General features: G+C 47.4%; 1 protein-coding gene across 2 annotated transcripts in view; it reads right to left on the bottom strand.

Moving 5' to 3' along the window:
* sptlc3 (serine palmitoyltransferase, long chain base subunit 3) overlaps positions 1-17,774 on the bottom strand; it is a 128,125-nt gene that overhangs the window by 63,400 nt on the left and 46,951 nt on the right. For both annotated transcript variants that reach the window (XM_041176126.1, XM_041176118.1), the window contains exons 3-4: positions 8,448-8,602; positions 7,309-7,457 (exon numbers count right to left, since the gene is read on the bottom strand). In XM_041176126.1, coding sequence (XP_041032060.1) covers positions 7,309-7,457; positions 8,448-8,602 — 304 coding nt within the window. The remainder of the gene's footprint in view (positions 1-7,308; positions 7,458-8,447; positions 8,603-17,774) is intronic.

Here is a 17,774-nt window from a genome sequence, read left to right as displayed (position 1 = left end):
CTTTACCAGAATTCCCATGTTTAAATCATTCCAATAAGGTTTGCTCCTGCCACAGTACTGGAACAACTCTTATCACAGTCGCAAACAACACCCTGTGTCACTGTGACAAAGGTAAACTGTTTCTCCTTGTCGGTCCTTCAGAACCTGCCTAGGGCTTTTCACCACACCATCCTCGTCCACCGCCTCTCACCTGTGATCTCACTGGGAGGGACTGCTCTCACTTGGCTCCATTCTCAAATATCCAATTGTAGCCAGAGTATCACTTACAATGGCTTCTCTTTCTGTTCCTGCACTGTTACCCCTGGTTCCCCCCCACCGCCCCCAAGGATCTATTCTCAGTGCCCCCTCCCACCACTCTCATTTCACATCTACATTGCTGCTCCATCATATCATCTGAAAAACCAGCATCAGTCCTCAAAGCTAGCCCTACGACACCTAGCTCCACGTCCCAACTCTCGACTCCTCCTCCACTGGCACTAAATTATCAGGCTGCCTATCCCAGCAGAAGTTTCCTCCGATTAAACATTGGGAAGGGCCAAACCGTTATGTTTGGTTCCAGCTACAAACTTCATTCCCTGGCTACTGACCCCATTATTCTCCCCGGCCTGAGGCCGAACCAGACTGCCCGCCACCCTGGTGTCACTTTTGGCCCTGAGATGATCCTCCAAAAGCCCATCCGCACCATCACTAAGACCGTCTATTTCCACCTCTGCAACACTGCCCGATTCCATCCCTGCCTCAGCTCATCTGCTGCTGAAGCACTAGCACCTCCCGCTGTTACCTCTCGACTCGACTATGCCGGTGCACGTCTGGCCGGCCTCCCACGTTCTGCCCTCCGTGAACTTCAGATCATCCTCTGTTGCCACGGGTAACCTGCACCCGACATTGCTGCTGGCTTTGGGCTTGTGCAACATGTCAAAATATCCCCCTATTCTAATCTTCATAAAGCAACAGCTTTTATTTATAAGGCACCTTTAAGGTGGTGGAGTATTCCAAGTTGGGTCAAAGAAGCGACTATCAAACAAAGATTGACACTGAGCCACATAAAATGTTTCAAGTAGGTGCCCAAAAACTTGGTCGAAGAGGGAGGTTTTAAGGAGAATTTAGGAACAAAGAGCAAAGAAAGAAAAGTACAGCACAGGAACAGGCCCTTCGGCCCTCCAAGCCTGCGCCGATCATATTGCCTGTCAAACTAAAACGTTTTGCACTTCCGGTGTCCGTATCCCTCCATTCCCATCCTATTCATGTATTTATCAAGCTGCCTCTTAAACACCGCTATCATACCTGCTTCCACCACCTCCTCTGGCAGCGATTTCCAGACACTCACTACCCTCTGCGTAAAAAACTTGCCTCGCACACCTCCTCTAAAGTTTTCTCCTCTCACCTTAAATCTAGGGAGAGGAATTCCAGAGCTTGGGGCCCAGGCATGGGCACCAATGGTGGAGCGATTAAAATTAGGAATGCTGAAGGAGCCAGAATTGGAGGAGCGCAGAGATCTTGGAGGGCCATGGGTTGGGGGGAGATTACAGAGACAGGGAGGGGGAGAGGCCACACAAGGATTTGAAAACAATGATAAGAATTGAGTTCTGGACCAGATCGGGAGCCAAGGTAGGTCAGTGAGCACAGGGGTGATGGGTGAACGCATGTCGGCGTGAATTGGGAGGCGGCCAGTAGAGTTTCGGATGGAGAGTTTATGGAGGGGGTTGAGCGGGCGAACAGGCCTGCCCAGGAGTGCACTGGGATAAGTCAAGAGGTAACAAAAGCATGGATGAGGATTTCAGCAGCAGAGCAGCTGAGGTAGGGGTGGAGTCTTGGTGATGGTGGGTGTGTGTTAGAATTTGACAAGTTATTCCGCAAGTTGCAGTCCTTCCTGCTGAACGGACTTGGTAAAATTATGACTGCAGAGCGAGACATGGTGAAGCAAAGTGCTTGAGAAATAAAATTCATGCACAGCAAGAAAACTCCTTTCCCTCGAGACTGAGCTGCCAATTGGTGAAACTGGTAGCTAAATAATCTTGCTTAATCCTGTTCCAGGGGCCCCACCTTAAATTCTACTGAAACAAAATTTATTAATGAAAAGGTTACTTCCTGGTGAGGTCAAAAGTGAATGGCGCTCAGGCTGTCTGCTTGTGACCACAGGGCACGTTGCAGAGAAACGATTGCAACCCTTGGATATGCAAATCAAGCCATCCCAGCAGCTCCGGCTGCCAAGCAAGGTGGCTAATTGTGAAATTTACTTTGAAGCTGATGAGTCATTTGTGGCCTCGCCACTAAACTGCGCTCAGTCATGCAGGTGGCTGGCTCGAATGGCTGTCCTGAAATGGGTGTTAGGGTTCAGTGATTTGCGACAGGAAAACTGGGCCGGATCCAGTTTCCCTCAGAGAGATTGTGCAAGGTTTGAGAGTCGGGTGGGGGGTGGGGTGTGTGGGGCGCATCTATACTGTACCCACTCACATGTGGGCTGACACTCCAAGCCATCAACGGAATGAGAAAATTACATCGACGGTAACAACTTGGATTTACCTTTAATGCAGTCAAGCATCCCGCAGTGTCATTTGTGCCATTACCAACGGAGACATCAGAAACAATTTCCTTTGGCGGGCAAATCCAGAATAAGAGAGGTGTCATGTCAAAGTGAGAGTTAGGTCATTCAGGAATTATAACGGGAAACTTTTTTTTCCTTTATTCTTTCATGGGACGTGGGTGTCCCTGGCAAGACCAGCATTTGTAGCCCATCCCTAATTGCCCTTGAACTGAGTGGCTTGCTAGACCATTTCAGAGGGCAGTGGGTCTGCAGTCACATGTTGGCTAGACCCGGGTAAGGATGGCAGATTTCCTCCCCTGCAGGGCATTAGTGAACCAGATGGGTTTTTACAACAATCGATGAGAGTTTCATGGTCACCATCACTGAGACTAGCTTGCAATTCCGAATTTATTAACTGAATTCTAAATTCCATCAGCTGCCATGGTGGGATTTGAACCTGTGGCCCCAGAGCATTAGCCTGGGCTTCTGGATTACTAGTCCACTACGCCACCATCTCTCTCTCTCTTCCCCCTGCCAACCACCACATCACCCCCCCCTCCCCAACACCCCATATAAAGGCCAATGGAAATCTGGAACTCCCCTGACCACAAGGCTGTGGAGGCCTTTGATGTGGGTGGAGACAGGGGGCGGGGGAGTAAATCAAAATTTGTAAGGCTGAGGTTGTTGATTCTTGTTGAGTAAGAGTATCAAGGGATGTGGAACAAAGCCAGGCAAATGGAGTTGACGTCCTGATTGACCATAGGGTCTGGCTGAATGATGAAAAGGTTCGACGAACTCCTATGCAAGTTTGGTTGACTGATTCCGTACAGCCCTTGGAGCCTACACCCCCATTCAATGAGATCGTGGCTGACCTTCGACCTCAGCTTCCCTCTCCCGCCCTATCCCCATATCCCATGATTCCCTTAGTGCCTAAAAATCTCTCAATCCCTATCTTGAATATATTCAACGACTAAGCATCCATAGATTCTAGGGTAGAGAATTCCAAAGATTCACAACCCTCTGAGTGGAGAAATTTCTCCTCACCTCAGTCCTAAATGGTTGACCCCTTATCCTGAAGTTATGGCCCCCAGTTCTAGGCTCTCCAGCCAGGGGGCAATGGCCTCTTAACATCTATCCTGTCAAGCCCTCCATGCATTTTATCCATTGCAATCAGGTTGACTCTCATTGTTCTTAACTCTGGGAAATGTAAGCCCATTCTATGCAATCTCCCTTCAGAGGACAACCTTCTCTTTAGATGAATCAGTCTAGCCACCAGCACAACCATTTTAAAACCCCCAGGCAAACATCTGCCAAGGACACTTGGTCGGTGAGTGGGCTGGGGAGGGGGGGGTGACAGAGGAAAGGAGTTGAGGTTATACCTGAAAGCACTCCTTCACCAAAAGCCGAAGTAAATCACTAAAACCGCTGGTTTATTTGATACAACAACTTATATTTATATAGTGCCTTTAATGCCAAAAAAAATCCCAAGGGGCTTCACAGGGGCGATTATAAAATAAAGTATGACACCGATCCACATAAGGAGAAATTAGGTCAGATGACCAAGCATTTGGTCAAAGAGGTAGGTTCCAAGGAGCATCTTAAAGGAGGAAAGTGAGGTAGAGAGGAGGAGAGGCCTGGGGAGGGAATTCTCAAGCTTAGGGGTGGATGAAGGCACTGCCACCAATGGTGGGGTGATTAAAGTCAGGGATGCACAAGAGGCCAGAAATTGGAAACAAGGCCCGGGCACACTGGGAAACGAGGCCCGGGCACACTGGGAAACGAGGCCCGGGCACACTGGGAAACGAGGCCCGGGCACACTGGGAAACGAGGCCCGGGCACACTGGGAAACGAGGCCCGGGCACACTGGGAAACGAGGCCCGGGCACACTGGGAAACGAGGCCCGGGCACACTGGGAAACGAGGCCCGGGCACACTGGGAAACGAGGCCCGGGCACACTGGGAAACGAGGCCCAGTACATTGAAGCAAGACCTATACTTTGAAATAAGACCTAGTACACTGCAACGCACCATGTCAAACCAGGTGTGCTGAACATCCACAATTCCTCAAGTTACCCATCCGAATTGCATCCCAAACCAGAAGACAGACACTTCCCCCGGCACCAAGATTGCTAATGACAAAGCAGTATATTCTCTGGAGTTGAGAAGAATGAAAAGCGATCTCACTGAAACGTACAGGGGTCTGACAGGGTGGATGCTCTGGTTGGGGAACATGGAACTAGGTGGTCTCAGGATGAGAGGGTGGGGGAGGGGGGGGCGACTGAGTTGAGGAGAAGTTTCTTCACTCAAAGCATTGTGAATCTTAACAATATGTTTGGTTTTCTTTCCAGAGGGGCATTGTGGAGATTGGGTGGGGAAGGAACACATTTATGCTCTCCACACGATTGCCTTCAGGCATGGGCACCATTTTCCAGGCCAGCAGGTTAGGTGACGTACTGTAGCCTGGTTGTTTTACTTTTGTGATGTGAAGGCCGGGTGAAGGAGGCCAAGGGGAACAGGGGCTACTTTTGGAAACCAAGTAACAAAATTTACAAAGCTGAGCAGCGAAGGAAGGGACAGGGCAGTGCAGTTTGTGCATTCACTAGTTCCTGATCTTCGGGGTTGGGGGGGTGGGGGTGGTTTTGGTTCTGTGAAAAGAATAAGGGAGCCGCACTTGTTTACTTCACTTTCTCAACGAATTCAGTCGGAAGTTTGAAAGGCATCGATGAAGCGGATCCAAACCTTTCTATTCACGGTTGGGAAAGGTTCAAAATGCCCAGGCGACACGAGTTAAGAATTAGAACCTCAGGAGTAAAATGGGAAATGAGGTGGAACTGTTTATTTTACAGAGAGTGTCGTAGACTTTTAGAATAAGTTATAGGGAAGTCCACTGAAGTGTATAAGAACATTAGAAATAGGCGTGGGGAATATACTTTCTTGCAAAGGGATTTGGGGTAAGGGAGTCTTGCTGCAATTATATATGGCTTTGATGAGGTCACACCCGGAGTACTGTACGTATCTTTGATCACCTTGCCTAAGGAAGGAAATGCTTGGCTTTGAAAGATGTAACAAGCATCTGCTAGGTTAATTCCTGGATGCAAAGGCTGTCCTATGAGGGGAGGCTGAGTAGGATTTGCCTGTATTCCCTGGAGTTGGGAACAATGAAAAAGTGATCTCACTGAAACGTACAGAGGGTCTGACAGAGTAGATGCTGAGGGGCTTGTTTGGTTGGGCAACATGGAACTGGGGGGGTGGGGGTCTTAGGATGAGGGGGGGCGGCCATTTCAGACTGAGATGAGGAGAGGTTTCTTTACTCAGAGAGTGGCAAATCTGTGGAATTCTCTACCCCAAAGAACCGTGGATGCTTTGTCGTTGAGTATACTCAAGGCTGAGATTGATAGACTCTTGGGAATTAACGGACATGGAGACAGGACAGGGAAGTGGAGATGAGGCAGAAGATCAGCCGTGATTTCATTGAATTGTGGAGCAGGCTCGAGGGGTTATATGGCCTACTCCTGATCCTATTTCTTAAGTTCTTATAAAGCCCATCTTAGCCTGTTTGCCTTGCTTCCCAGAGCCAGAATGAAAAAGTTCTGCGATAACTAGACATGTTTGCAAAGAGAGAGGGACTTGAGGGGGGTGGTGAGGGGCAGTGAAATGGGGTTCACCTAACAGAAAGGGTCCAAGCTTTTTGGTCTCCTACTGATCGTAAAACTCTTCTGTTTTTGGTGTAAAATACGTCACTGATGAACTCGTCTCCAATATAAAAATGTCAAATTGAAGCATGGATATGAAATGGACACCGAGTCAGTTTTTGTCCCTCCATCCATCCTTCCTCGAACACAAGGAAAATGAGTTAATCCAGGCTACAGCAATTCAGTAGTTTTAGTAGATGTGGTAAAATGTGGACCTTGGACTGGTGGCACATGACAACAAAAGAAGGATGGGAGTTCATAATTGCAGGTATGAAGGTGTGCCTTACACACTCACTCTCCCATAAAAAGCTCCGGGCACCAGTTCAATTAATAATTTTGGACCTGAGACCAATTTTATTTTGTTAGACAAGGGTATGAAAGGATACGGAGCAAAGATGGGTGGATGGAATTAAGATTCATGATCTCACTGGATGGCGGAGCAGGTTCGATGGCCCCTTGTCTTTCCCTTTGTTGAGTTTGTTCCAGAATGGAATCATTAGATTTTTGTACACCGAGGGAATCAAGGGACATGTGGATGGGGCGGGAAAGGGGAGTTGAGGTAGATGATCGGCTATGATCTTACTGAGCGGCTGAGCAGGATTGAGTGATGGCACAGCATTTCAAAGTATTATAGTACAGTCAACATCACTGAGAAACAGATTATCTGGCCCATTGTCACCTTCATGGGAGCTGGCAGTGCACAGACTGACCGCTGCACTTCCTACGTTGCTACACCGGCCACTTCTCAGAAGTACTTCACTGGCTATGAACGCCCCTGAGGTCACAAAAGGTGCTATGGAAATGCAAGTCTGTAATTTACAGCTTAAAAGATAACAGCCAGTCAGAGGAGTCCGACTTGTGGAAAAAAAACGCAACTGAGAACTGACGGGTGGTTGAGGACAGCGTGCATTTGCTTCAGCTGCCTGCGCTTTTTGTGGGGAAGCAGGGTGAACTCCAGTGACCGACAAATGTCACGCACATTTCTCTTAAAAAAAACACAGCCAATGTGTGTCCATTTGACTTGGGCTCCTTATCTAGTTAACACTGTAGCCAAGGTAAATATTTGCTTACCCACTCACAGCTTGTTACATACCCATTTCCTGCCTCGTACTGCACACTCCCGCACCATACTTCATTGTCACTTCTGCTACTGAGTTCAAGGACTCCCCTTTGTTTTCAGCAAAACCCAGGTAGTTGTAGGAGCCCATGTTAATCACATCTTTAATCACTCGTCCTGTGTACCTGCAATGAAGCAGTGGCTGATGTTACATTTGCAGCATAAGCATCGCAGGATCACTCCATGGGCTACACAACCTTCATAATTTTTAACTCCTCTGATAAACAGCCACCTTCATAAATGTGAGTCAAGTGAATAATTAAAAACAAAAACACTGCGGATGCTGAAAATCTGAAATAAGAACAGAAAGTGCTGGAAGAACTCAGCAGGTCTGGCAGCATTGGCGGAGCGAGAAACAGAGTTAACGTTTTGAGTCCGTGTGGCTCGTCTTCGTAACTGGAATTCACAGACTGTTCGGGCTTTTACCTCCTGCCGCACAACTGTCATTCGCATAAACGCCGAGTGAAAAGTGAATACAACATCCCCTATTGGAAGACGGTGGCTCAGTTGGCACCGCTCTTACCTCCAAGTCAGAAGGCTGTGTGGGTTCAAGTCTCACTCTAGGCACTCGTGCACAGAAATCAAGGCTGGTACTCCCAGTGCAGCATTGACGGGGTGCTGCACTGTCTGAGGTGCTGTTAGGGCGAGATTAAGCAAGGTGGGAGGAAACGCATAAACGCCAGTGTAGGCCAGTTCGGACAAATGGCCTTTTTCTGTGCGGGAGATTCAATGTAACCTGTCGGCGGACAGCCAAGTCATACAGGCCAAGGTTTGACTGACAGTCTCTGCAGAGTTAGCAGATTTCAGACGGGTAGCCAGCTGGAGGTTACAGTCTCCTTCGAGCCGGAATGAGAGAAAATAAATTAACCAGGGTCGCACATGTTCTATCCACAGACTCCTGTGGGATTGGGAGCAGCTGCGATTCCCACCATCGTCCAATAGTCATCCCAAAGGGTGTCACCTCTGATGGTGCAGCACTCCCTCAGTAGCGGACTGCAATGACAGTCTAGATTTTTGTGCTCTGGAGCAGGACTTGAACCTACAAACCAGAGGAAAGAGAGTTGCACTCTCACACCTGTGTAAAGGGTTGGAAGGCTGGGTCCTTTGCGTTGTACCTGAAAGTCCAGTTGTAGTCATCAGAGACACGCTCCACCAGGTCAAATGTAGGTCCAGGCACACTGCAGATTGGGCGATTCCAGTTGTCACGGACCCGCATGTACAGATTTCGTTTGTAGAAATTTTCAAAGTCTTGGTAAAGTGGTACAAAATCCTGCATTGTGAAATATCAAATGATAAATTTTACAAAAGTAAGTCATCAGCCGCAGTCCACAAAGGATCATAGTTATCTCCCTCCATTAGAAAGAGACAACTGGTTATACATAGATGGAGGGGCAAGGCCTGGAGTCAGGTCTCCATGAACCACCACAGCCGCTGTGGGGATTGAGCCCGCACAGATGGCATCGTTCTTTTATAATTCTTTCATGGGATGAGGGCATCACTGGCTGAGCCAACATTTATTGCCCATCCACAACTGCCCTTGAGAACGTGATGAGGAACCACCTCTTGAACCGCTGCAGTCAACGTAGTGTAGGTGCACCCACAGAGCTGTTAGAGAGGGAGTTCCAGGATTTTGACCCAGCAACGGTGAAGGAACAGTGATATATTTCCAAGTTAGGATGGTGGGTGGCTTGGAAGGGAACCTGCAGGTGGTGGTGTTCCCAAGTATCTGCTGCCCTTGTCTTTCTGGATGGCAGTGGTCATGGGTTTGGAAGATGCTGTCGAAAGAGCCTTTGTGAATTCCTGCAGTGCATCTGTAGATGGTACACACTGCTGCCACTGTGCATCGGTGGTGGAGGGAGTGAATGTTGAAGATGGTGGATTGGCTGCTTTGTCCTGGATGGTGTCAGGCTTCTCCAGTGTTGTTGGTGCTGTACTTATCAAGACAAGGGGCGAGTATTCCATCACGTTCCTGACTTGTGCCTTGTAGGTGGTGGACAGGCTTTGGGGAGTCAGGAGGTGAGTTACTTGCTGCAGGATTCCTAGTCTCTGACCTGCTCTTGTAGCCACAGTATTTATATGGCTAGTCAATTGTAACCCTCAGGATGTTGATAGTGGGGGATTCAGCGAAGATAGCGTACTTGAATGTCAAGAGGGGATGGTTGAATTCTCTCTTGCTGGAGATGGTCATTGCCGGGCACTTGTGTGGCATGAACGTTACTAGCCACTTGTCAAGCCTGGATATTGTCCAGGTCTTGCTGCACGTGGACATGGACTGCTTCAGTATTTGAGGAGTAGCGAACGGTGCTGAACATTGTGCAATCATCAGCAAAATCCCCACTTCTGACCTTATGATGGAAGGAAGGTCATTGATGAAGCAATTGAAGATGGTTAGACCGAGGATACTACCCTGAGGAACTCCTGCAGTGATGTCTTGGAGCTGAGATGATTGACCTCCAACAACCACAACCATCTTCCTTTGTGCTAGGAATGACTCCAACCAGCGGAGAGATTTCCCTGATTCCCATTGACTCCAGTTTTTCTAGGGCTCCTTGATGCCACACTTGGTCAAATGCTGTCTTGATGTCAAGGTCAGGCACTCTCACTTCATCTCTGGAGTTCAGCTCTTTTGTCCATGTTTGGACCAAGGCTGCAATGAGGTCAGGAGCAGGGTGGCCCTGGTGGAACCCAAACTGAGCGTCAGTGAGCAGGCTATTGCTGACTCAGTCTAAGCGAATTCTGCATCAAACTCTAGCAATCTAGCCAACTGAGCTAACTGACCCCCACAACAACAATAACAATTTGCATTTATAGAGCCCCTTTATCATAGTAAGATATCTCAAGGTGTTTCTCACCAGCCTTACAACAAAATATGACATTAAGCCACATAGAGAGGTATTAGGTCAGATGACCAGAATCATGGTCAAAGAGTTAGATTTTAAGGACTGTCTTAAAGGAGGAAAGAGAAGTAGAGAGGCAGTGAGGTGTAGAAGGGAATTCCAGTGCTTAGAGCCTTAGCAGATGAAAGGCACAGCCACCAATGGTGGAGCGATTAAAATCGGGGATGCACAAGGGGCCAGAATTAGCAGTGTCGAGATCTTTGAGGGTTTTGGACAGAGTGCAGAGATCTCAGAGGGCCAGAGGAGGCTACAGGGATAGGGAGATGGAGCACAATAAATGTGCATTGAAATTTTGTTTCATAAATTAGGCTTCAAAACTTCAGCAACAACAAACAGTTTGGAATCACAAATGCCCAGACAGGTCTTAGCCAAAGGATCACGAACACAAAGAGATGTTTCAATTTGAGACTCAGAAATGGTTCTCGTATCTTGCTGTGGTTTGATGAGACAGGTAAATCTCATGCAAGTCATCCTGAAACCCAAGTTTTACCCTGAACATTTCAATAACAATTTCTAAACCTCAGACCAAAAACCTGCGGAACTGAATGAAGCCATTTGGATTTCCAAATGCGAATGCTGCAAACTCTCCATTCGGACTGACCTTCCACATATACCTTGGGTTAACACAACACAAAAACAGAATTACCTGGAAAAACTCAGCAGGTCTGGCAGCATCGGCGGAGAAGAAAAGAGTTGACGTTTCGAGTCCTCATGATCCTTCGACAGAACTAAACCTTGGGTTAACACTTTGGGTCCACACACTGTAGAATAGGGGACGACACAAAACCTGGAAGAGTGTAAAACAGTGAGGGGGGTGTAGTAATGGACTTCAAAAGGGCACGGACAAGGGGCTGGTGAGATGGGGCGGGCTCATGGCAAAATAAATTCAACACGGAAAAGTGTGACATGATACATTTTGGTAGGAATGAGGAGAGACAGGCTAAATTGGACAGTTGTAAGGGAATGGTGGGGGGGTGGGTGTTCAAGGGCAGGGGAATCTGGGAATATACTAATCTTTGAACATGGCAACATAGGTTAACAAAGCAGTGAGTAAAGCAGGTGGGATCCTGGGTTTTATAAATAGTGTCACGGAGTGCAAAAGCCAGGAGGTTATGCTAACCCTCTATGAAACATTGGTTCAGCCCCAGCTGGAGCATTGCGTCCAATTCTGGGCACTGCACTTTGGGAAGGATGGGAAAGGTTTGGAGAGGGTACAGATGCGATTTACTGGAACAGCCCCAGGGATGAGTTATTACAGTTACGTGAACAGATTAGAGAAGCTGAGGTACTTCTCCTTAGAGCGGAGAAGGCTAAGGGGAGATTTGATGGAGGTGTTTGAAATCACAAAGGGTTTAGATAAAGTCAATAAAGAGAAACAAAACTTTTTCCTGAGAGCTGAATTATCAGTAGGGTTAGGGTTAGTTGCACTGTTTAACAGTGAAAATTCCACTGGTTGGTTTCATAGCTGCATCTGGATGATTTTGGTGTATCCAAGAAAAGAGAGTGAATTACCAAAATGGAACCTTCGGTCTGTCCGCAAGCATGACCCAGGCCTCTCTGTCGCTTGTCATTTCAACACTCCACCTTGCTCTCATGCCTACATGTCCATCCTTGGCCTGCTGCAATGTTCCAGTGAAGCTCAACGCAAACTGGAGGAACAGCACCTCATCTTCCGACTAGGCACTTTACAGCCTTCCAGACTGAACATTGAGTTCAACAATTTCAGATCATGAACTCTCTCCTCCATCTCCACCACCTTTCCGATCCCCCTTTCTCCAGTAATTTATAATACTTTTTTTACAACTATTTTTTTTCTTCCCTATTTTTAAATTTATTTTGATCTATTGTTTCATCTCCACCTTTTAGCCCATTGCAATCCCTTCCTCCCATCCCGCCTGCACGAAGGCCATCTGCCACTAGCTTGCTTCCCTTAATGTCCCCATTAGCACATTCCTTTAGCTAATATCACCACCGTCAACACCCCTTTGTCTTTTTGTCTATGACATCTTTGGCAATCTCTTCTTGGCCTCCACCTATCGCTAGCCCTCTATCGAGCTCTCCTGTCCCAACCCCTTCTACCAGCTTATATTTCACCTCATTTCTATATGTCTTAGTTCTGATGAAGGGTCATAGGGACTTGAAATGTCAACTGTATCCCTCTCCGCAGATGCCGACAGACCTGCTGAGTTTTTCCAGCTATTTTTGTTTTTGTACCAAAATAGAACGTTGTTTGAAAACCTGGACAAAATCCTGGCACCTGTTGGTTAGACAAAAAACAGAAGATGTTTGTAACCTGTCAGATTAGGGAGGGATATCGAGCGTGTTCTTACTGACTTGGTGCCTTGACTGACAGGTTTGAGTTCTGTTGAAGGGTCATGAGGACTCGAAACGTCAACTCTTTTCTTCTCCGCCGATGCTGCCAGACCTGCTGAGTTTTTCCAGGTAATTCTGTTTTTGTTTAGGATTAGTATAAGGATAGTTTTGTGAGGTGAAGAGAATGTTTCCTCTTGTGAGAGAATCTAGAACTAGGGGTCACTGTTTAAAAATAAGGGGTCGCCCATTTATGACAGAGATGGGGAGAAATTTTTTCTCAGAGGGTCATGAGTCTTTGGAACTCTCTTCTTCAAAAGGCAGTGGAAACAGGATCAATAGTGACTTCCCAAAGGGAATTGGTTAAAAACTCACAAAGAAAAATACACAAGGTGATGGGGAAAGTGCAGGGAGTGGAAATAAATTTGATATCTCCACCAAGGAGCCAGCATGAGCACAATGGGCAGGATGGTATAGCACAGATGGAAACCATTCAGCCCACTGGTCTATGCTGGCTCTTGAGAAGGCCAATCCAGTTAGTCTCACTGCGCTGCACAGATTTAAGGTGGTTGCCGGAAAAACTTATTTTACGTGATTAGTGGTAAGGATTTGGAATGCACTGCCTGATGCGATACAAATTTAACTGTGGTTTTCAAAAGGGAATTGGGCAAACGCTTGAAGGAGAAACAAATGGCAGAGACAGGGGGATAGAGCTGGGGAGTGGGATGCATTTCTCAAGAGCCAACACAGACCTTTCTAGTTTGACAGGTTACAAAAACCTCTTTTTTTTAATCTAACCAACAGGTGCCAGGATTTTGTCCAATTTTCCAAACGACATTCTATTTATTCCAACACACGAGTTAGAAGCAGGAATAGGCCACTCGGCCCCTCGAGCCTGCTCCGCCATTCAATAAGATCATGGCTGATCCGATTGTAACCTGAACTCAACACATTCCCAACTACCCCCTTTCACCCGCTTGTTTATCAAAAATCTATCCAGCTCTGCCTTAAAACTTTTCAAAGGCTTTGCTTCCATTGCCTGTTGAAGAAGAGGGCTCCACAGACTCACGACCCTCAGAGAGAAAATTTCTCCTCATCTCTGTTTAAAATGAGCGGTCCCCTTACTGTTAAACAATGACCCCTAGTTCCAGATTCTCTCACAAGAGGAAACATTTTCTCCACATCCACCCTGTCAAGACCCCCTCAGGATCTTATATGGTTCAATCAAGTCGCCTCTGACTCTTCTAAACTCCAGCGGATACAAGCCTAGCTTGTCCTCATAAGACAACCCGCCCATTCGAGGTATAATATTTTGGTAATTCACTCTGTTTTCTTGGATATGCCAAGATCAGCCAGATGCAGCTATGAAACCAACCAGTGGAATCTTCACCGTTAAACAGTGGAATGAATCCTACCGCGCTGGAGATTTAACATTTGGAAGGGGCGCTGAATAATATTACAGCAGCAAAAAAAAAAAACGATGAGATGTCAGGATCGCTGAAATAGGTACAGAATGCACTCAGCGGGCCTGGTCATTGTGGAGAGAAGACCAGGGTTAACATTTCAGGTCCATGACCTTTCGTCAGAACTGGGCAAAGTTGGAGATGTGACCGGTTTTAATTAAGTGCATAAGGCAAGGAGGGGAGGGCAATAGCAAAGGCCTAAAGATAGGGTGGAAAGCAGAAGAAATTACTGACTAAGGGGACGATGGTACAAGACCAAAGGGGGTGGGGATGGGACAAGTAACAAAAGGTGTGGATGCCATCACCCATCTCCTTTCACATTGCACCATCATCCTGTCATTTAATCTCTCCTGCCTTCCATCCTCTCACAGGCCTTCACTTCTGTTCTGTCCTCCCCTCCCCCTGTCTTTCTTTTCATTCGTTCATGGGATGTGGGTGTCGCTGGCTAGGCCAGCACTTATTGCCCATCCCTAATTGCCCTTGTTGAGTGGCCATTTAAGAGTCAGCCACATTGCTGTGGGTCTGGAGTCACCTTGTAGGCCAGGTAAGGACAGCAGGTTTCCTTTTCGAAAGGACTTTAGTGAATCAGATGGGTTTTTACAACAATCGACAATGGTCATCATAAGGCTTTTAATCCCAGATTTTTACTGAATTCAAATTTCACCATCAGAGCTCTGAAGAAGAGTTGCACGGACTCGAAACGTTAACTGGCTTTCTCTCCACAGATGCTGTCAGACCTGCTGAGCTTTTCCAGCATTTTTTGTTTTTGTTTCAGATTTCCAGCATCCACAGTATTTTGCCTTTATCCCCAGAGCATTACCCTGGGTCTCTGGAATACTAGTCAGTGACAATACCACTTTGCCACTGCTTCCCCTACTTAATTCAACCCTGCTGCATCTCTAACTGGAGGTCTTGTGGTGCAGTGGGTAGCGTTCCTGCCTCTGAATCAGAAGCTTCAGGTTCGAGTCTCTCCCCCCCACGCCCCCCCCCCAGGATTTGATTGCCAAGGAAGGTGCGTTCAAAACATGGCCAAATAGGTTGAGTATCTTCCAACACACCTATGGGCAGGTGGTAAGAATGGGAGAGGTTCCTGGTCAGCCATGTGATGGAAAGAGTGGGGCTTCTACCGTAGCTCCAGACTACAACATGCTTGTGTCGCCACAGCAACTCGGACTCCCTGAGTGGATCTCTAACATATCACTGTCATATCTCTAACTTTTCCCAGTTCAGATGAAAGGTCATCAACCCGAAATGATAACTCTCTTTTCTCTCCCCACAGATTCTGCTAAACCTGCTGAGTATTTAAAGCAATTTCTATTGAATTAATTCATACTGAACATATAGACTCTCTCGTTGGACCCATCATCTCTGCTCCTTCAAGGTTAATGGTCTGTGTAATGGCGCCATTCTGACGCTCTGTATAGAGCTAGATAAGCAGAGAGTATCGGCAGGTTATTTAATTACAGGAGATATCACAGTTAAGTTTAATTACATAAACTAGCTTTGTAATCCTTGGAACATAAAAGGTTCAGCAGTAATGTGATTGAGTTTACTTAGGGCTTTGGAAGGAGTTGATACGGTCGACACAGAGAAACCAAGATAAGGGGACATAACCTTAAAATCAGAACCAGATCATTCAGGGGAGAAATTAGGAAACACTTCAGGGAAAAAAAGTTTGGAACTGGCGAATACAAAAATCAGTAGATGCTGACTCAATAATCTCAATGTGAGGTAAATGGATTCTTGCTAGACCTGGGTATAAAGGGATATGGGGCTGAGGTGAGTGGGATGGAGTTAAGGTACTGGTCAGACATGGTCTCACTGAATAATGGAATAGGTTAGAGGGGCTGAATGGCCCCTCCTGTTCCTATTACAGGTGAGCCCAATGCTGTCCTCATCCAAAGGTGACACCCGCCGTGTTCCCCCTCTAACAGAGGGCACGGAGGTGACATGTCCCATCCCTTCCATCTCCACGGTGACATGTTGCATCCCTCCCATCTCCACGGTGACATGTTGCATCCCTTCCATCTCCACGGTGACATGTTGCATCCCTTCCATCTCCACGGTGACATGTCGCATCCTCTCCATGGTGACATGTTGCATCCCTTCCATCTCCATGGTGACATGTCACATCCCTTCCATCTCCACGGTGACATGTCGCATCCCTTCCATCTCCATGGTGACATGTCCCATCCCTTCCATCTCCATGGTGACATGTTGCATCCTCTCCATGGTGACATGTTGCATCCCTTCCATCTCCACGGTGACATGTTGCATCCCTTCCATCTCCACGGTGACATGTTGCATCCCTTCCATCTCCACGGTGACATGTCGCATCCCTTCCATCTCCACGGTGACATGTCGCATCCTCTCCACGGTGACATGTCGCATCCCTTCCATCTCCACGGTGACATGTCGCATCCCTTCCATCTCCACGGTGACATGTCGCATCCCTTCCATCTCCACGGTGACATGTCGCATCCCTTCCACCTTCACGGTGACATGTCGCATCCCTTCCACCTTCACGGTGACATGTCGCATCCCTCCCACCTTCATGGTGACATGTTGCATCCCTCCCACCTCCATGGTGACATGTTGCATCCCTCCCACCTCCATGGTGACATGTCGCATCCCTCCCATCTCCATGGTGACATGTCGCATCCCTTCCATTTCCATGGTGACATGTCGCATCCCTCCCATCTCCATGGTGACATGTCGCATCCCTTCCATTTCCATGGTGACATGTCGCATCCCTTCCATCTCCATGGTGACATGTCGCATCCCTCCCATCACAATGGCTATGCAGAGTTCTCGGTGAGCTCAAGTTTATAGGAGGCCAGTCCAGAGCACATCGGAATCTTCAAGTCCGGGGGTAACAAAGGTGTGAATGAGGGTTTCAGCAGTGGGTGAGCTGAGATGGGGCGGAGTCGGGCAATGTTAAGGAGGTGGCAATTGGTGGTTTTTAGCTTCACTGACATGAAACCTAGTGAGCTAAGAACAATGTCTGGGTGTCCCCTGGAAAGAACGTTTGAACTTGAGCCACTGCAGTCCCAACAGTTGTCCTCCGATAGGCTTTTGAAGAGATGGCTGAGTGACCAAGGCAGTTGAGGAGGAGAGGGGAGGCAAATAGGGGAGAGAAGCAATGGGGAGTGGGGAATTGGAGATTGAACTGGTGGTTTGGAAGTGGCCAGTAGTTTAAGGTGGAGCTGGGAGAAGCACTCCGTCTCCATATTCAGCTAATTATTTACCTTTATGGTGGCCGCCTTTCGCGGTTCCATTAAGATCCGATGGTTAGGCCGCATATAGACCTGCAGCTTTCCTGAACTCCGGTAAAGCAAACCAATCTGGTGAAAGGGCCATCAAGCAGATATTTGGCCCCTCTTTTTGAGGTCCATGTCAATACAGCAGGCATACACATCTAAGGAAAGACTTGTATTTTTATAGCGTCTTTCGCACCTCAGGACAAATGGCCCCAAATAGGTCAGCGCAGCCAATGAAATGCATTTAAAGCATAGCCACTGTTGTAATGTAGGAAACACAACAGCCAATTTGCTCACAGCAAGCTCCCACAAACATCATTGTGATAATGATCCAGATAATCTGTTTTCCTGTGATGTTGATTGAGGAATAAATATTGGCCAAGAAAGAGAAAACTTTTCAAAGCTCTTCTGTGAAATAATGATATGGAATCTTTAATGTCCACACGACAGACTGGGCAGGCTTGGCATCTCATCTGAAAGACAGCACTACAGACATTGCAGCATTCCCTCAG

The sequence above is a fragment of the Carcharodon carcharias genome, chromosome 2 (genome assembly GCF_017639515.1).
Source record: "Carcharodon carcharias isolate sCarCar2 chromosome 2, sCarCar2.pri, whole genome shotgun sequence".
In the NCBI taxonomy this organism is placed as follows: Eukaryota; Metazoa; Chordata; class Chondrichthyes; order Lamniformes; family Lamnidae; genus Carcharodon; species Carcharodon carcharias.
The sequence above is the reverse complement of the archived record's forward strand: the minus strand, read 5'-3'. Positions and strand labels throughout refer to the sequence as shown.